Source organism: Hippopotamus amphibius, chromosome 12 (genome assembly GCF_030028045.1).
Source record: "Hippopotamus amphibius kiboko isolate mHipAmp2 chromosome 12, mHipAmp2.hap2, whole genome shotgun sequence".
NCBI lineage: Eukaryota > Metazoa > Chordata > Mammalia > Artiodactyla > Hippopotamidae > Hippopotamus > Hippopotamus amphibius.
In genome coordinates this window covers 12,027,420-12,043,497 of record NC_080197.1, presented here as the reverse complement: position 1 = coordinate 12,043,497, position 16,078 = coordinate 12,027,420, and the positions used below count along the sequence as shown (strand labels likewise).

Sequence of the window (16,078 nt, the reverse complement as noted above, 5' to 3'; positions counted from 1 at the left end):
GTGGGCCCCATTATTTTTCTTCATAGCAGTTTCACCCTCTTCTCAACATACCAGTCTGTAGGTGTTCAGATTGATGTTAACTTCTGAAGCAGCACATTAGACAAAGCCCTGTGTGGGCACCATTACCTTCTGCAGGCATAAAAAATATGGAATCCATTCAAGAGGCGCCATGTTGAAGACTGACAGCCTCTTCCTCAGTGTCTGCAGCACAGCCAGCGTCTCCCCAGTGTCCAGGGAGAGACGCTGTTTCCTCATCAGCCCCAGATGAAGGGGTTGGCTTGTGTGGACATTTCTTTAAATGGAACCACTGAGTGCAGCAAAATGTTTATGCTCTGAGAGATGCCTGAGACTTGAGACCCCTGTCATTTCTCCAAGGAACAGTGCTTTGTTTCTCCTAGGCTCCCAAAGAGCAGCAGGCAGAATCTTGCACCACTTGTATTGTTTCCTTTCTTTCTTTTTATTTTTGGTCCAAGATGGTGTCATTGAATTGGCATAAGTTAAATGTACATCTGTTGCAATTCCACTGTATATTTTTTCAATTAAAACTAATTCCACCTGGAGAATTTTTATATGTATATGTATAATTTCACCATCATTTTCAAAAAGCTTGAAGATGACCCAACTCCTTTTTTTTATTTAATACTTTTTACTTAATATTTTCAACATTCCAGTTCTTTACCAACAAGTTGAAAGTAAGCTCTGCCTTTTTACTGTAGTCAAATCAGCTGACACTTAAGAAGTGCCAGGCATGGGTCATCCCTGAGCCCAGGGATTGAGAAGATGAGACATTAGTCAGAGTCTAGTCAGTAGGCAGAAACAGCACCAATAATTTGAACAGAGAAAATTCTACATAAAGAATTGTTAACTAGTCAGAGAGGGCTAACCGCTGAGAAAGGTAGGAAAAGACTCTGAGGGATATGGAAGCAGAAAATGTGGGAAGCAGCTACTACCTCCAGGGCAGACAGAAAGTGATTCAGGAACTAAGGACTTAAATGAGCCGCACCCCTTCCCCTGACCTTCAAGACTGATATTCAGCCCTTTGGAGAGTCTGGCTACTGCAGGAACCTGTAGCATCCTGTGGATAGAGCACAGTCCAGGGCTGGTCTGTAGGAACGACCCTTCGGGCAGCAGAGAAACGTGCCAGAGGACATGGGACCTGCGTTGCTGACTCCCTCCCCCTCTTCAAGTCTTTGCTCAGAGAGCACATTTTCAGAGAGAACCTTTCCTGAACAGCTTGTTTAAACTTGCAACCCCACTTTGACACTATCCCTGCAGTGTCCCCGTCCCTGCCTTATGTCCTCATTATTTGACATGCTGTAGCTCATGCTCAAATAGCTTGTTTACTGTCCGTCTCTGCCGTGGGAGCAGGGATTTTTGTCCACATTGTTAATGCCACAGCATCAAGAACAGTTCCTGGCACATAGTCAGAGCTCAGTGAATTCAGTACTGGCTGAATCATTATTAGGGTTAATCTTTATCATCTAATATAGATCAGAAACTGTTTGCCAGCCTCCTCATCAAGTGTGTGGTCCAGTTGGAATTGATACAGACCATTGACAACATCGTGTTCTACCCTGCAACGAGCAAAAAGGAAGACGCAGAGCACATGGTTGCTGCCCAGGTGAGAGGGACCCTGGAGAAGGGCATCCTTGTTCATGGGGAAGATGCAGTGGTGTGCTGGAGCCAGCTCGGACTGGCTCAATCCTCCCAGGCCTGCGTTCAGTGACAGGGTACTAGGAACTTATAATTGGCCACAATGGGAGTATTTATACCACTAAAATCACCAAACACTAAAAATCAGGCATTCCTCCCCCTCCTCTTCCTCTGAGAGCCAGTTTAGCAGCATACCACTGCTCAGATTCCAACCCCCACCTTGGTGCTCTGAAAAAAATGTGTTATTAATCACAGGGACTTTTCCTTAGAATTGAAACACAGTTTAACCATAAATAACTGAGAGGGAAAATATGTGGATAAAGGTACCAATTTTTCCTTCAGAAAGTGCACTTTTTGGTTTTGTATATGCAACCTTTTATCTATACGGTATGCTTGGAAACGGAATTCAGTGTCCAAAAGTTGGACAGTAACCTTCCACCACGGGTTGCAAACTTAAGTGCTTCAAGGGCTGGGAGATGCCGTGAGTGCAGGTGGCAGGCTGGGGGGACAGTGGGAAACCACCGAGCTCGAGCCCACTGGGGCCCAGCCACCTCCCAGCTCCAGGGGCGAGTTGCTGTCACGTGGGTCAAGCTGGGACTGTCTTCCAGTTTTTCAAGAGGAGTCAGAAATCAAGATTTTTTTCATATAGGAAATCTCTTGTTTATTAAATACTATAATTATTGATCAACAAAATATATCTGTGGACCAGATCCATCATAATGGCTGTCCTTTTTTGTTTTTATTTTTTAAGTATACAGTTCAGCGGTTTTAGTATATCACACAGTTAAGCAAACATCCCCACTGTCTACTTCCGGAATGTTTTTATCACTGCAAAACCATCAGCATCACTTCCTTCTCCCTCCTTGCCCCCGCCCTTGGCTATCTATTTTCTGTCTCTGGATTTGCCTAATCTGGATATTTCATATTACTAGAAGCATATAATATGTGAATGTTTGTGTCTGGCTTCTTTCACCTTGCGTAATGTTTTCCAGGTTCATCTGTGTTGTGGCATGTGTCGTTACTTCATTATTTTTATATATGGCTGAATAATAGTCCATTGTATGGCTATACTACGTTTTGTTTATCCAGTCATCAGCTGATGGACATTTAGATTGTGTCCACTGTCTGGCTATTATGAATAATTCTGCTATGAACATTTTGTACAAATTTTAATGTGCACATATATTTTTAATTCTCTTGGGTTTATACCTAGGAGTGGAATTGCTGGGTCATATGGTAACTCTTTGTTTACCTTTCTGAGGAATTGCCAGCCTGTTTTGCACAGCAGCCCTACTATTTTTTGTTCCCATCAGCATGGGTTTCAGTTTCTTCACATGCTCACCAAGAGTTGTTATTGCCTTTTTTTTTTTAATTATTATAGCCGTCCCAGTGAGTGTGAAGTAGTATCTCATTGTAGATTCTTTCTCATCTTTGGAGAAATGTCTACTCGAATCCTTTTTTGTTGGGTTATTTATCTTTTTATCATTGAATTGTAAGAGTTTATATTTTATAGATATTAGTCTCTTATCAGATAGATGTATGAATTGCACCTATTTTCTCCCATTTTGTGTATTGTCTTTTCAGTTTCTTGGTGTCCTTTGAAGCAAAAAACTTTTTAATTTTGATGAAGACCACTCTACTGTTTTTTCTTTAGTTACTTGTACTTCTAAAGTTACTTCTAGGAAAGCATTGCCTAAGTCAAGGTCACAAAGGTTTAGGCCTACATTTTCTTTTAAGAGTTTCATCATTTTAACTTTTACACTTAGGTCTTTGATCCATTTTTGAGGGTTTTTTTTTAATATGTTGGAAGATAGGGGGTCTGCTTTCATTTTTTTGCAGATAGATATTCAATTATCCCAGCACCATTTGATAAAAAGACTGTTTTTTCCCCATTGAATTGTTCTGACACCCATGTGGGAAATCTCTTGACCATAAATATGAGGATTTATTTCTGGATTCTCAGTTCTGTTTCTTTGCTCTGTGTGTCTGTCTTGATTACTGTAGCTTTTTCAGTAAGTTTTGAAATAGGGAAGTATGAGTCTTCCAACTTTGTGCTTCTTTTGTTTTCCCGAGACCACGTTGGCTTTTCTGTTATTTACATTTCCATATGAATTTTAGGATCAGCTTGTCAATTCCTGCCAAGATGTCAGCTGGAATTTTGATAAAGATTACATTGAATGTATAGATCAGTTTGGGGAGTATTGCAAACACTGCCCTTTTGTAACCTCTGGCTTATTGGGAGGAATGTGGTCCATTCCTGATAGGGCTCTACGAATATAAAATCCCTACTTATGTCCTTAATACGTCTAATATCTAATAACATGTCTAATAATCCCTAATTATTTTAGGCAACATGTTGAATAAAAATTTCTAGCATTCCATACCTATTTTTATGGTTTTTCCCTTCACATTTGAAAACACAGTTGTCACACTTATTAAAGTTCATTAATCATGTGATGAGGCTAAAGGTGCCGCTTGGGCTTTGCTTAACAGTTTCTTTCAGTGAGTATGTTTTGAGACTCATACCTTCTATCACATGTACTGCAGTTTGATTTTCTCATTTTCCAATTTCTTTATAAAATAAAAAAAGGACAATGCACTCCTACAGTGGAATAATTGGAGAAATACACACTCCGGTTCAGGCAGTGAAAGCAGTAGTGACAAAACTGAAACTCTGGCCAGCAAAGCCTGCCATCGTGCAAGAGCTCAGCATATTTTTTCACCAGCCAATGAGCAGAGTCTAAATGGGAAATAGTTCAGGGTATTGAGGAATGAAGTGTACCTTATAGAGAGGAGGACCTCTCAAGGGTCCTGATACCACAGTGTCCAAAACCATTCCGTCTTTTTTTACTTAGCTCTCCTCTCCTCCTCTTTCTAGCAAGACACGCTGGATGCAGATATCCACATAGAGACGGAGGACCAGGGCATGTATAAGTGCATGTCTTCCCAGCACCTCTTCAAGCTGTTGGACTGCTTGCAGGAGTCCCATTCATTCTCAAAGGCCTTCAACTCCAATTATGAGCAGCGGACTGTCCTGTGGCGAGCGGGTAAGGAAGGCTGCACAGCAGATGGGACAGGTGGTCACACTGGTCACCATCCTAAAACAGTAAAGCCTTTGGAAAATTCCTGGATTGGTACACACAGCTGGAATAACTTACCAGATATTTTCATGCTTGAGGGAGAAAGAAGGGAAATTTCATCCCAGTACCAGGAATGTTTCCTGGCACATGGGAGATTCTCAGTAAGTATTTGATGGTGAAATGAACTGATAGAGTTTAATTTTAATTGATCTAGCAAGTCAAGAAATTTTACATTAGGTTAAAATTGTACAGTTAAATATGATGATATAAAAAGTGTGGCAGTCTAGGACAAACAGAAGCATAGATAAGTTTTCTGAGGCCTTTAGGGGTTTTCTCTCCTACCTCCATAAGTAAATCCACAGTCCTGGAGGTGAGAGGTGGGGGGGTGTGTATATATGTGTGTGTGTGTGTGTGTAGATACACAGGTATGTGCAGGGATAATGGTAGTCATCTCATTTTGTGAACTTTGTACAAAAGTGATACTTTATATAATTTTTGTATTGTTACCATTACTTTTTCTCCCCAAATGCCTATTTTAACCCATAATTTAAAAATGTCATTTTTCTGTATAGCTTTAAACTATCTGTGTATTTCATGTCTTTGCCTGCAATAAGATTTCGCTTATAAAAGCGGTTTACACAGCTCTGTGGCTGATTGGTATTGCTTTGTTTAAGGAAATGTGTTCTTATATGTGCTTTGTGAAAAAAAAATCTAGCAACTCTGAAACATGCTGGAATTCTTAAGAGCTGTTGCACTTGAGAAGATGAAATGAATGGCTTCACCAGCCAGTGAGCAGAGTCTGAATGGAGAGCAGCTTAGGGTGTTGAGGAGCAAAGTGTATCTTATACGGAGGATGGGCTGTCAGGGCTGCCTTTGTCTGATGTCACAATTGAGCCGTATTAAAAATATGAGATGTTTCAGTATTTCCTAAAGTAACTCGATTAGGTTTCCAGGTGATTTCTCAGCATCACCCTGGAAGTGTGTGCTATTTATGTGACTATCTGATCTCTAGGTTTTAAGGGCAAGTCTAAACCCAATCTTCTAAAACAAGAAACCAGCAGCCTGGCCTGTTGTTTGAGGATCCTGTTTCGAATGTATGTCGATGAGAACCGCAGGGATTCCTGGGAAGAAATACAGCAGCGACTTTTAACGTAAGAAGAATGGTTTCTGATTAAATTTCTTACCTGTAATACATAAAATGCTTCACAATTATACTGTGATTTGAAAAGAGTAGGAGAAAAATACCTGCATGTGGACACCGTCAGAAGCTGTTTTCCTTGTTTTTTCATCCTATCTGGTGACTCTTCGATTTCACTTTTCTTAATGCCCTGAAGAGGGCAGGCCCTCGTTTCTTGCATTCATCCTTTCTTAAAGCACAGAAACATGGGCAGGGAAGAGTGCTCTGAGCTCAGAGTCATCAGGCTTGGACTGAAGTCCTGACTAGGTCCTCTGTAGAGCACTGTCAGCTCTAACATCCCACCATTCCTTCTCCCCAGGAGGAACATATTAGAATCATGTGGGTACCAGGATGTACCTGCTTTGTGCAGAAACGCAGCAGTGGGCAGGCAGTGGATGCCATTGAGAGAGCCCCCTGCAGAGAACTAGACCTTCGCCACCCAGTTTCTTGGGCAACTGCGAGCAAGATGCTATGTCTAAGTTTCCTTTCACTTCTTTATAAGATTTGGAGACATTAACATGCTGGCAACCATGCAGTAAGACAGACTCTCCTGCACCTTTGGGTTTTTCTGGAAGTCAGGGGGTGTTATTTATTTGTGTGTGTGTGTATATATATATATATCAAGAGGCTTAAAGTGTTCAACCTCTTTCTTTGACTCAGTAATTCCACTGCTAGGGAATCAGGATTCCCACACAGAACATTCATTGCAGACTTACTTATGAAGAGAAAAAATTTAAAGCAGCTCAACTGTGGAATGGATAACTACATTATGGTATATCCTGTGACAGAATATTATGCAGCCTTTAAAAATGGAGTTTGGGGGAACTTCCCTGGTGGCACAGTGGTTAGAAATCTGCCTGCCAATGCAGGGGACATGAGTTTGATCCCTGGTTGGAGAAGATCCCAAATGCCACGGAGCAGCTGAGCCCGTGTGCCACAACTACTGAACCTGGCCTCTGGAGCCCGCGAGCCACAACTACTGAGCCCATATGCCACAACTACTGAAGCCCGTGCGCCTAGAGCCTGTGCTCTGCAACAAGAGACACCACAGCAATGAGAAGCCCACACACTGCAACAAAGAGTAGCCCCCACTCGCTGCAACTAGAGAAAGCCCACATGCAGCAACGAAGACTCAACTCAGCCGAAAAAAAAAAGAAGTTTGGGAGAATTCCCTGGTTGCCTAGTGGTTAAGATTCTGGGCTTTCACTGCCGTGGCCTAGGTTCAATCCCTAATCAGGGAACTGAGATCTCACAAGCTGTGCAGCATGGCCAAAAAAAATAAAAATTTTTTTAAATGAAGTTTTTAAAAAGTTTTCCTTGAGGTGAGAACATGCTCATAATACAAGTTTCACCACAAAGAAACAGGAGGTAAAACCTTACATACTTGTGATTTTTCAGCAATGTTTTTTAAAAATCACAGACAAAAAAAATGCGAGGAAATATGCTGGAATATTGTCATGTATCCCTTAGGATGATGCAATTATGGGAATTCTTTTCTATAATTTTTTGCCCTTTTCAGTCATCTTACAATGAGAATATATAACAAGTCATAAACTGAAAAATGAATGAATTAAAGGGGACACCAGCAGCTCATCTCAGCTTTCATCAAGCCCGAAAGAGAACTATCTACATAGTCTCATAATGTTTCTCTAAAGGAGATAAATGTGTTTTTAGCACAACATGTTTTAAAAACAGCCGTTGTGTGTGATGTGGGAAGAAAAAGGGGATTCATGGTTAATTGTGGGTAACAGGTCTCGTTCTGATTGTGCTGCAGACCCTGATTGAGGCCCAGCCCCATGCCAGGCCTGCTCTGGGCTAATGCTTAATGCACTTGCTTCACCATGTTTCTTCACAACAGCCCCTTGAGTTTGGTACAGTTATTTCTTCCCACTTTACAGCCACGCAAACTGAGGCTCAGGGATTCGCTCAAGATGGCACAGCCAGAGCAGGTGCTCAGTAAATACTCATTGCAAGAATAAAAGTTCTTGCAACTTCCCTGGCAGTCCAGTGGTTAAGACTTCCAATTCAGGGGGCACAGGTTCGATCGCTGGTCGGGGAACTAAGATCTCACATGCCGCATAGTGCAGCCTAAAGATTTTTTTGAATGAATGAATGAATGAATGAATGAATAAAGAATTCTTCACTCCAGTGGAATGTGAGATGTTCCCCTTTTATTTGATATGTGCCCCACCCTGCTCTGATTCTTCTAGTGTGTGCAGCGAGGCGCTGGCCTATTTCATCACGGTGAATTCCGAAAGCCATCGGGAGGCCTGGACAAGTCTCCTGTTACTACTTCTAACAAAAACCCTCAAAATAAATGATGAAAAGGTATAAACAAGTAGTGTATCCACTGGGATTTGGGTTTGGGTTGGCTTTTTACTGAGACTTTGAAGTAACTACTTTCCCCATTCTTCCAAGGATGGTTATACCATTCTAGAAGCATCCGAGAGAAGTTAATTCATTATGAGCAGTGGGTGCCTGAGGTTACTGGGGCTTTTTCTCTCAGAGATCCCCAGTGGAGAAAGGCTGAAGTTGAAGCCAGTCAGGTTGCTGTTAAACAGCTACTGTGATTTTCAGTGTGGCTTTGTTGGAAAGAGAGGGTTGAGATTGTGAAACACTGGTTTAGAACTGGTAACTTGATCTACTAAAATGAAGGTTGACTTTGGCAGCAAGGCTGTCCCCAAATAATTTGTGTTTGGAGTTAAATATAATTCACAGAAGTTTTAATCTGCAAATTTTTTTATCTGCAAAGTTTTAATCTGCAAGCTTTCTAATAGCGAGAAAAAACACCAATATTATTTGCAAGAAGTTCCCCGGTGAGATGAATACTTTTGAAAAACTAGTGCCAAAAAATAGTTCCATGTCTAATTTCCTCTCTCTCTCCTTTTCTCCCACCTCAAGTTTAAAGCACATGCTTCAATGTACTATCCCTACTTGTGTGAAATTATGCAGTTTGACCTGATTCCTGAGCTCCGAGCAGTTCTGCGGAAGTTCTTCCTAAGGATAGGTGTTGTGTATAAGATATGGATTCCAGAAGAGCCATCCCAGATACCAGTGACCCTGTCACCAATATGGTAGCCCTGGGCCCTGCAGGCCACTGCTGCAGCTCTGCAGAACCGTCACCACGCCGCCTCTGCCTGGCACATCTCGGGAAGGGTCAGACCGTAGAAAGTCAGTATTGTGGAGCTCAGAATGGCCTGGATAAAAATGCTTCCACCAGAGTCCCTGACTAAGGCGTTGCAGTATTTCTTTAAACTGTTGCGTACCCAGTTAACACAGTAGGTGGGCAGTCTGTCTTATCTCTGTCATTCCACATTGTCACATTTGTCACACCTGTCGTTGCACTTGCCATCATTCTCAAGCAGAGTCCCGTGACTGGCTGTAGATGTTCTGTCAGAGAAAGTCGCTCTCCTTGAAAATACTGAACACAGCTGTGTAGGTTCGTGATTATTAGAGAGTATGTTAATAAAATTTCTTGTAACGGCTAAGTGCCACCTAAAATACGCTGGGTTTTTCTGTTATTTGAGCGTGCTAGAGAAGTTTGAATGTTTTTGTCAATTGTGAGTCACCTGTAGTTATATTAAAGGTAGGGGGAAAAGGTTTTTTTTTTCTGTTTTGTTAATGTCTGGGTGATTTTTAAAGCATTTTACAAAAAAGATACTACTGAGGATTTGATTGAAGGCAGAGTTTAGTAATTAAGTTAGAATTAAAAGATTACAAGATTTAAAAAACAAATGTAGTGCCTCCTGGCTCTCCCTGTTTTAGTAACTTGGGGAGAAAACGTCCAAAGGGAAAAGTAAACAATTGAATGAAGATTAGTATTCCTTGAAGTAAGTATTTGTGGAGGAGTATTAAAATTTCCAGAATACATTGTCCATCTAATATATGAAGTAGCAACAAAAATGAAGTAGTAATTTAAGAGAATTAATTTATATTTGAGTAAACCTTTTCTTTTTACCTCAGAATAGTGAGTGTACCAATGGTTAGTGTCCCTGCTTGGCACAGTCCCCACGCAAGGGACCTCGAGAGAGAAGGGGCAGTGGTCTCTGCAGGAGAAGGGTGGCTCCTGTGAGCCTCCCCAGCCACGTGTCATGGGTCAAACCCAAGCGGACCTGTGCTGTTGTGGGGCCAGCACAGCTGACCGTGACCTTGGCAGGAGGTGGCCTGCGTTCAGTGCTTCCGTTAATTTGAGCCAAGGAGCTGAGTTCTTGGGAAGGGTTAGATTCTGGGGTCCTTATTATGTTAATGATGGTGCAATACTCTTAGCTGCAGTAGAACTGAATTCTGGTGCAGCCTCTGTAAAAGTGGGTGGTCTGTGAACACCTGAGGCCTGCAAGTGGTAGATTTGGGAGCTGAATTTTTTGAGTCAGTGAGAAAGAACACAGGCTTCATCTCTGCCCTCTCATCCTCTGCTCCCCGAGAGCAGCTCTCAGCATGAGAAGCATCACAGAGTTATTAAAACATGCAGATTGCTACCTACACCCTGTAGTCCTGTAAATTGGGTTGTATTGATGTCAACTCTGGTGCCTTAGAAGTTAGTAAGTTGGGAACCTATCTAAACAATCGGATAGTTTTTCTTTATAGAGAAGGATTTCTGGTGCTTTTATTTACTAAGAGACCGATTTCTTAACTTTTTTGTGTTCTGACAGCCTTGAACAGTGTTTGGTTTTGGCCAGCAGTTCTCTGTCTACTTTTTTCTTTCCCCAAAAGTGTTTTCTTTCTCTACCAAAGAAAAAAAGAGCAGGTTTAGGTTTTCACGTTATTTACATACGTGAGAGAAGAGGGGCTATGGAATGTAGCAGGAAGGGACCGCGGGAGAGTATTTTACTGTGAATGGAAAATGTTAGCACACTTGACGTCCTGGTCCTGGAATTCGTCACCCACACGCTGAGACTTCCTCGCTGGTACTGTGGTTGGTCACAACCTCAGCGAGTCAGCCATCTCCATCGACATTTGCACTAAAGGTATAACTGGGGAGCACGCAGGTTTGTTCATACTTACATTTTCTGTCCAGCTGCATCCCGAGGTGGAGATTTTTCCTTTCCTTCTGAGGTTCTCATGTGATGTTTTCTTCACTGAATGTGACTGCAAGACTTTGCCACGAGTATTCCTGTTCTCTTTCATTTTTGCCTCCTCCTACAGAAGAGGAAATGTATAAGCGCATTTTGCTACTTGCTGGAACATTCAGGCTTGAATTTCTTTTCAGCTGTGTTTTTTAAAAGATTCGATTTTTGAATGAGTCATTTGAATTGTACCAGCATGGACCTTTTTTAAAAACTGGATGTAAAACCATTTAGGGTGATTTTTCTTGTTGGTGGACCATGACGTACAGAGGAAATCCCTTACCTCCAGTAATAAGCCATTCTAGCCTGAATTCTTTTTTGTGAGTGAATCTGTTCTAGCTCACGGTGAACATGGCTCATGCCACTCAAACACCAGTGAAAGGGGCTCGCGTGACCCCACAGCACCAGGCCAGGGGCCATTCATTAACAAGGTTATGGAAAAGAGCGACACATTTCCAAGGCCTTATTTCTTTCTCAGAATGCTTTAAGTGTTGATTATTTGTGCTGGGTCTCTAGAGAAGTTTTGTTTGTTACAATACTGCTGCTTTGAGCAATTTTGTTTTTCTTCATTGTCCTTTAGGGAGATCACCAGCTTTGGCATCTTAACAACAAATGGTGGATGGGAAATTTTATTTCTAATTTGCATCTTTAGAGTCAAATACACCTTTTCCCTATTACTCTTCGCGTACAACCAAAGAACATACATAATGGGAATTGTATAATATCTGGAAACATTTTCCTCTGAGAGGTGACTTTTGTACAAAATGCAAAAAAAAAAAAAACCTAAACTTTCTTGTTCTCTTGTGATTATGGCTATACATTTAGTAGTCTTTATAGTCATTAAAGGAACCTGCTGACAAATGCAAGTATGACCATCTCATTCAGATGTTTGTTGTTATGATGCAAATGGGTATTGGTTTAAACAGAACCTGGATCCTTAACACTGCATTTTCTGAATCCTATTTTAATATTTGTATTAAAGTAGACATCGCTTGAACTCATGTGAAAGCCTGGAGTTTTGCTATCAGCAGCTTTGTAGTTTGGGAAACAAAGAAACCAAAGCTGAATATTTAAAAGAATGACTATATATGGAAATCCTTGCTCTCAAAAAAAGACGCTCATCAAAAGTGTAGTTTTTCTCAGTGTTCTAATTTTTTAAAAATTTTATCTGCATATTTGCATCAAATATTTCTTTATGTGCAAATGTATGTTTTACCTCCTTTAAAATGCCTAAAAGTTAGTTAATAGCTACTTTTGTTTAATCTATACACAATGATTAAGTGCATTTAATATTGGTAATTTAATGAAAAGCATTCCTTGCCCAATGGATGTATACATTTTTGAAAGAATAAGCAGAATTATATAATATGAAATGCTATGTAAAGTTTTCTATGTAAAAATATTATGTATAATACTGTTAAAAGAAATATCCCATGCTTTAATCAGGTGGTAAATCAATAAAGTTTTAAAAAGTAAAGCTGCTTTTAATGTAGTAATTAGTGTATATCAAGCCATTTGTATATCAAACGTGATAATGTATATCGAGTTTTGGGTTAGTTCTTTTTTTTCCCCACATTTTGTGATAGCGCCTAGCACCAGAGCAGTAATCAAAGTAATAATGACCATTTACGATTCTTAATGTGCCAGACATTTGCCCTGCATACATTATCCCCTTTAATCCTCACAACCACTCCATAAGGTAGGTACCATCATCACACCCGGTTTTTTTTGTTGTTGTTGTTTTTGTTTTTTGGCCCTGTGGCTTGTGGGATCTTAGTTCCCCAACCAGGGATCAAACGCATGCCACCTGCAGTAGAAGCCCAGAGTCCTAACCACTGGACTGCCAGGGAAGTCCCATCACACCCCATTTTTTTATATGGGGCTCAGAGAGGTCGAGGAACTTGCCTAAGGCGACACAGCTAGATTTGACGTCCTGCAGCCTGACTCTAGAGCCTGCCTCCTAACCACTGCCCCACAGCACCTCTTGGTGCTTGTGAGAGCCATTAACTCCTGTCCCCATCCCTCTCCTCCACTGCATCTTTTTGGGGGGAGGGGGCGGTGCATAGTTTGCAGGATCCTAGTTCCCCAGCCAGGCTTGTCAGTGAAAGCAAGGAGTCCTAACCACTGGACTCCCAGGTAATTCCCTCCACTGCATCCTTGATACTCCCTTCAGTCCTTCCCTAAGGAGGAATCTCACACTAGGGAAGGGCTGTTTAATGTGCTAGAGGGCAGATGGATGTATAGATCCTTGGGGCACTGGCTCCAGAGGGTGGCGAACACAGCCCACTACTGACATCTGCTGGCTCTGGGGCAGAAATACAACTGTAAGTCCACATATTTCCAAGTTATATGTCAAGCTATAAGCTTTCGAATAAAACACGTCCTAACCTCCTTCCTTAACAAATATCTTTATAATACCTGCAACGCCAGGTTCAAAAGTCAAATTCTCAGGCTCTCCAGAGTTCCATGCCAGAACAGAGCAACAGGGGGAGCATTGGCCTTTGTCCTGAACCTTTCTCCTCCCTCCTCAAGCCTCAGCTTGCACCACAGGGCTTCAAATGTGTGTGTAGATATCCAGCTCTGTTCAAACCCTCTGCGAACACGTCTGCCCCCCCCAGTCACACTTCCAGCTTAGGGGCACTATTGCCGGCTGTGCCTTTGCTCTCAGGAGTAACCCAGGCAAGAGGTTTCCACAGATCCTAGGAGAGGGCTCAGGGCCTAAGGGTGGGGACTTCCAGGGTCCTCTGTGACTGGAACATGGTCTGAAAGGGGGTGGCACGGGTTCCAGGTGAGCACAGAAGGGCACCCTCTTGAGCCGTGGACCCTTCGCCTGTGGGCAGGGAATGGCTGGAGGAGGGCCAACATGGAGCCCTTTAGAGGCACAGGGGCCAAGGCAAGGGTCTGAAGGCTTGCCCAGGTCTAAAGTAGCAGCACCTGGGAAAATGGAGGGCTGGGGACAATGGGAGGGCATCAAGAATACACTCCCATAGGTCATAACAAATGGTCAAAACAGCTAACACTGTTGGGCACTATTTCCCAGGTGCCCTTTCATGGGCTTCATATGTATTGGCTCTTTGATCCTCACAACCACCCTAAAGCAAAGTAATATTATTTTGAGTTATAACTGAGTTATAAGTAACTTGCCCAATGTCACGCAGATGGCATTGGGGTCTTAACCAGGGTAGTCTGGCTCGTCCATGCTCTTAACTAGTATGATACAAAAGGATGAAAGAATTCTGGCAATAAAGGGATGCTGAAAGACAGGTCAATTACATCTCAATAAAACGGGGAGGGGAAGAGCCAAGAAATTGTTAACAGAAAGAAAGTACTGATATCAGACAAGAATTGGAAGAGGAAAGCTTTGAAAGGGCCGAAGAGGAATCTTTCACATTATCAAATGGTAGACTTCATCAAGAAGAAAGGGCAAGGGGGACTTCCTAGGTGGCACAGTGGTTGGGAATCTGCCTGCCAATGCAGGGGACACGAGTTTGATCCCTGCCCCAGGGAGATACCACATGCCTTGGAACAACTAAGCCCGTGTGCCACAACTACTGAAGCCTGTGCGCCTAGAGCCTGTGCTCCGCAACGAAAGAAGCCACCACAATGAGGAGCCTGAGCACCACAATGATGATTAGCCCCCGCTCACCGCAACTAGAGAAAGCCCGTGTGCAGCAACAAAGACCCAACGCAGCCAATAATTTAAAAAAAAAACAAGAAGGGCATGAACTGTTTATCCACCTAGTAGCTTCAGAATGTATATTAAAAGCAGACCAAAGTATCCTTTAACAATGACAAAGCCAGAATCACTATGGGAGACTCACATGCCTCTCAGAGAACATCAGACAAAGAACATCTTAAAAATAAGAACATAAAGGGCTCACATATTCAATGTTACCTATAGCTAATGTCCTAATTAGTGAAAGACCAAAGGAATTTGTACCACGTGAATTTTCCACCATGTGCACAAGAAAGGTGCCTCCATTTAAAAAAAGGTAAGAAACAACAATCTGACACATCTCAATTTTAGCTATCAACACTCTTCTGCACCTCAGCTGGGCTTTAAAAATGAGGCTGAGGACTTCCCTGGTGGCACAGTGGTTAAAAATCTACCTGCCAATGCAGTGGACACAGATTTGAGCCCTGGTCTGGGCAGATCCCACATGCCTCAGAGCAACTCAGCCCGTGTGGCACAACTATTGAGCCCACGTGCCGCAGCTACTGAAGCCCGTGCACCTAGAGCCTGTGCTCTGCAACAAGAGAAGCCACTGCAATGAGGAGCCCGAGCACCACAAGGAAGAGTAGCTCTCGCTCGCTACAGCTAAAGCCCGTGTGCAGCAATGAAAACCCAACACTGCCAATAAACAAATTAAATAAAATAATTAATTAATTTAAAAATAAATAAAAATGAGATTGAACCAAAAGAAAACTTGTTCTTTCCAAGCACAGCCAGATGTATCCATGCCCTTCTGAATCCAAATAAAATGTAAGAGTATCTTCCTCTTTTCAGAAAGTCTTCCCATACAGTATGTACATTATTTTATCAGGGTTTGGAAATGAAGAAAACTACATGCATACTTAGTTCTAGCTCCTGAAAATGGCTGAATTATTTTCTTTGGCTTCCAACACAGTAGCAGTTGCAGCAAACCTAAGAGTGTGTGTATCTGGTGGGGAGGGAGGATGGGGATTCCCAGGGAATCCTCAGGGATCACCCATACCCCACAGAGAATGGAGAGGGAGGACCCGCAAGCCTCTCCGTGACCCTCACCTGCATGGTTCTTGGAACTGCTAAGGGCAAGGGGAGAGGGCCCCACTGGAGCCACGTCCACAGACGTGATAACCTTGGTATAGCTTGTGGGCTTCCTACAGAAACTGGCAGTGATGCTAGACAGACACAAGATGCCAGCCAGCTTCCTTCCTGATTGGCTCTCAGGGATGAAAAACTATTAAGTCATCAGGGTTGCTCTCACCAGGACTACAGCAGAATGTCCAGGAAAGCAGTATGATCAAGATGATTACTTGTACTATTGCTGCAATGGTAAAAATACATCTTTCCCACCAGTGTCCTAATAACATACACCTTTTTCACTGGACTTCACCTATTTATA

At 42.3% G+C, this 16,078-nt stretch overlaps 1 protein-coding gene across 1 annotated transcript in view; it reads left to right on the top strand.

Annotated features, from left to right (window-relative positions):
* ARFGEF2 (ADP ribosylation factor guanine nucleotide exchange factor 2) overlaps positions 1-12,450 on the top strand; it is a 92,950-nt gene extending 80,500 nt beyond the window's left edge. Inside the window, exons 35-39 of the mRNA XM_057701390.1 lie at positions 1,491-1,621; positions 4,532-4,700; positions 5,746-5,884; positions 8,121-8,238; positions 8,812-12,450. Of these exons, the coding sequence (XP_057557373.1) occupies positions 1,491-1,621; positions 4,532-4,700; positions 5,746-5,884; positions 8,121-8,238; positions 8,812-8,988 (734 nt within the window). The 3' untranslated portion in view covers positions 8,989-12,450. The remainder of the gene's footprint in view (positions 1-1,490; positions 1,622-4,531; positions 4,701-5,745; positions 5,885-8,120; positions 8,239-8,811) is intronic.
* Positions 12,451-16,078: the final 3,628 nt, after the last annotated feature.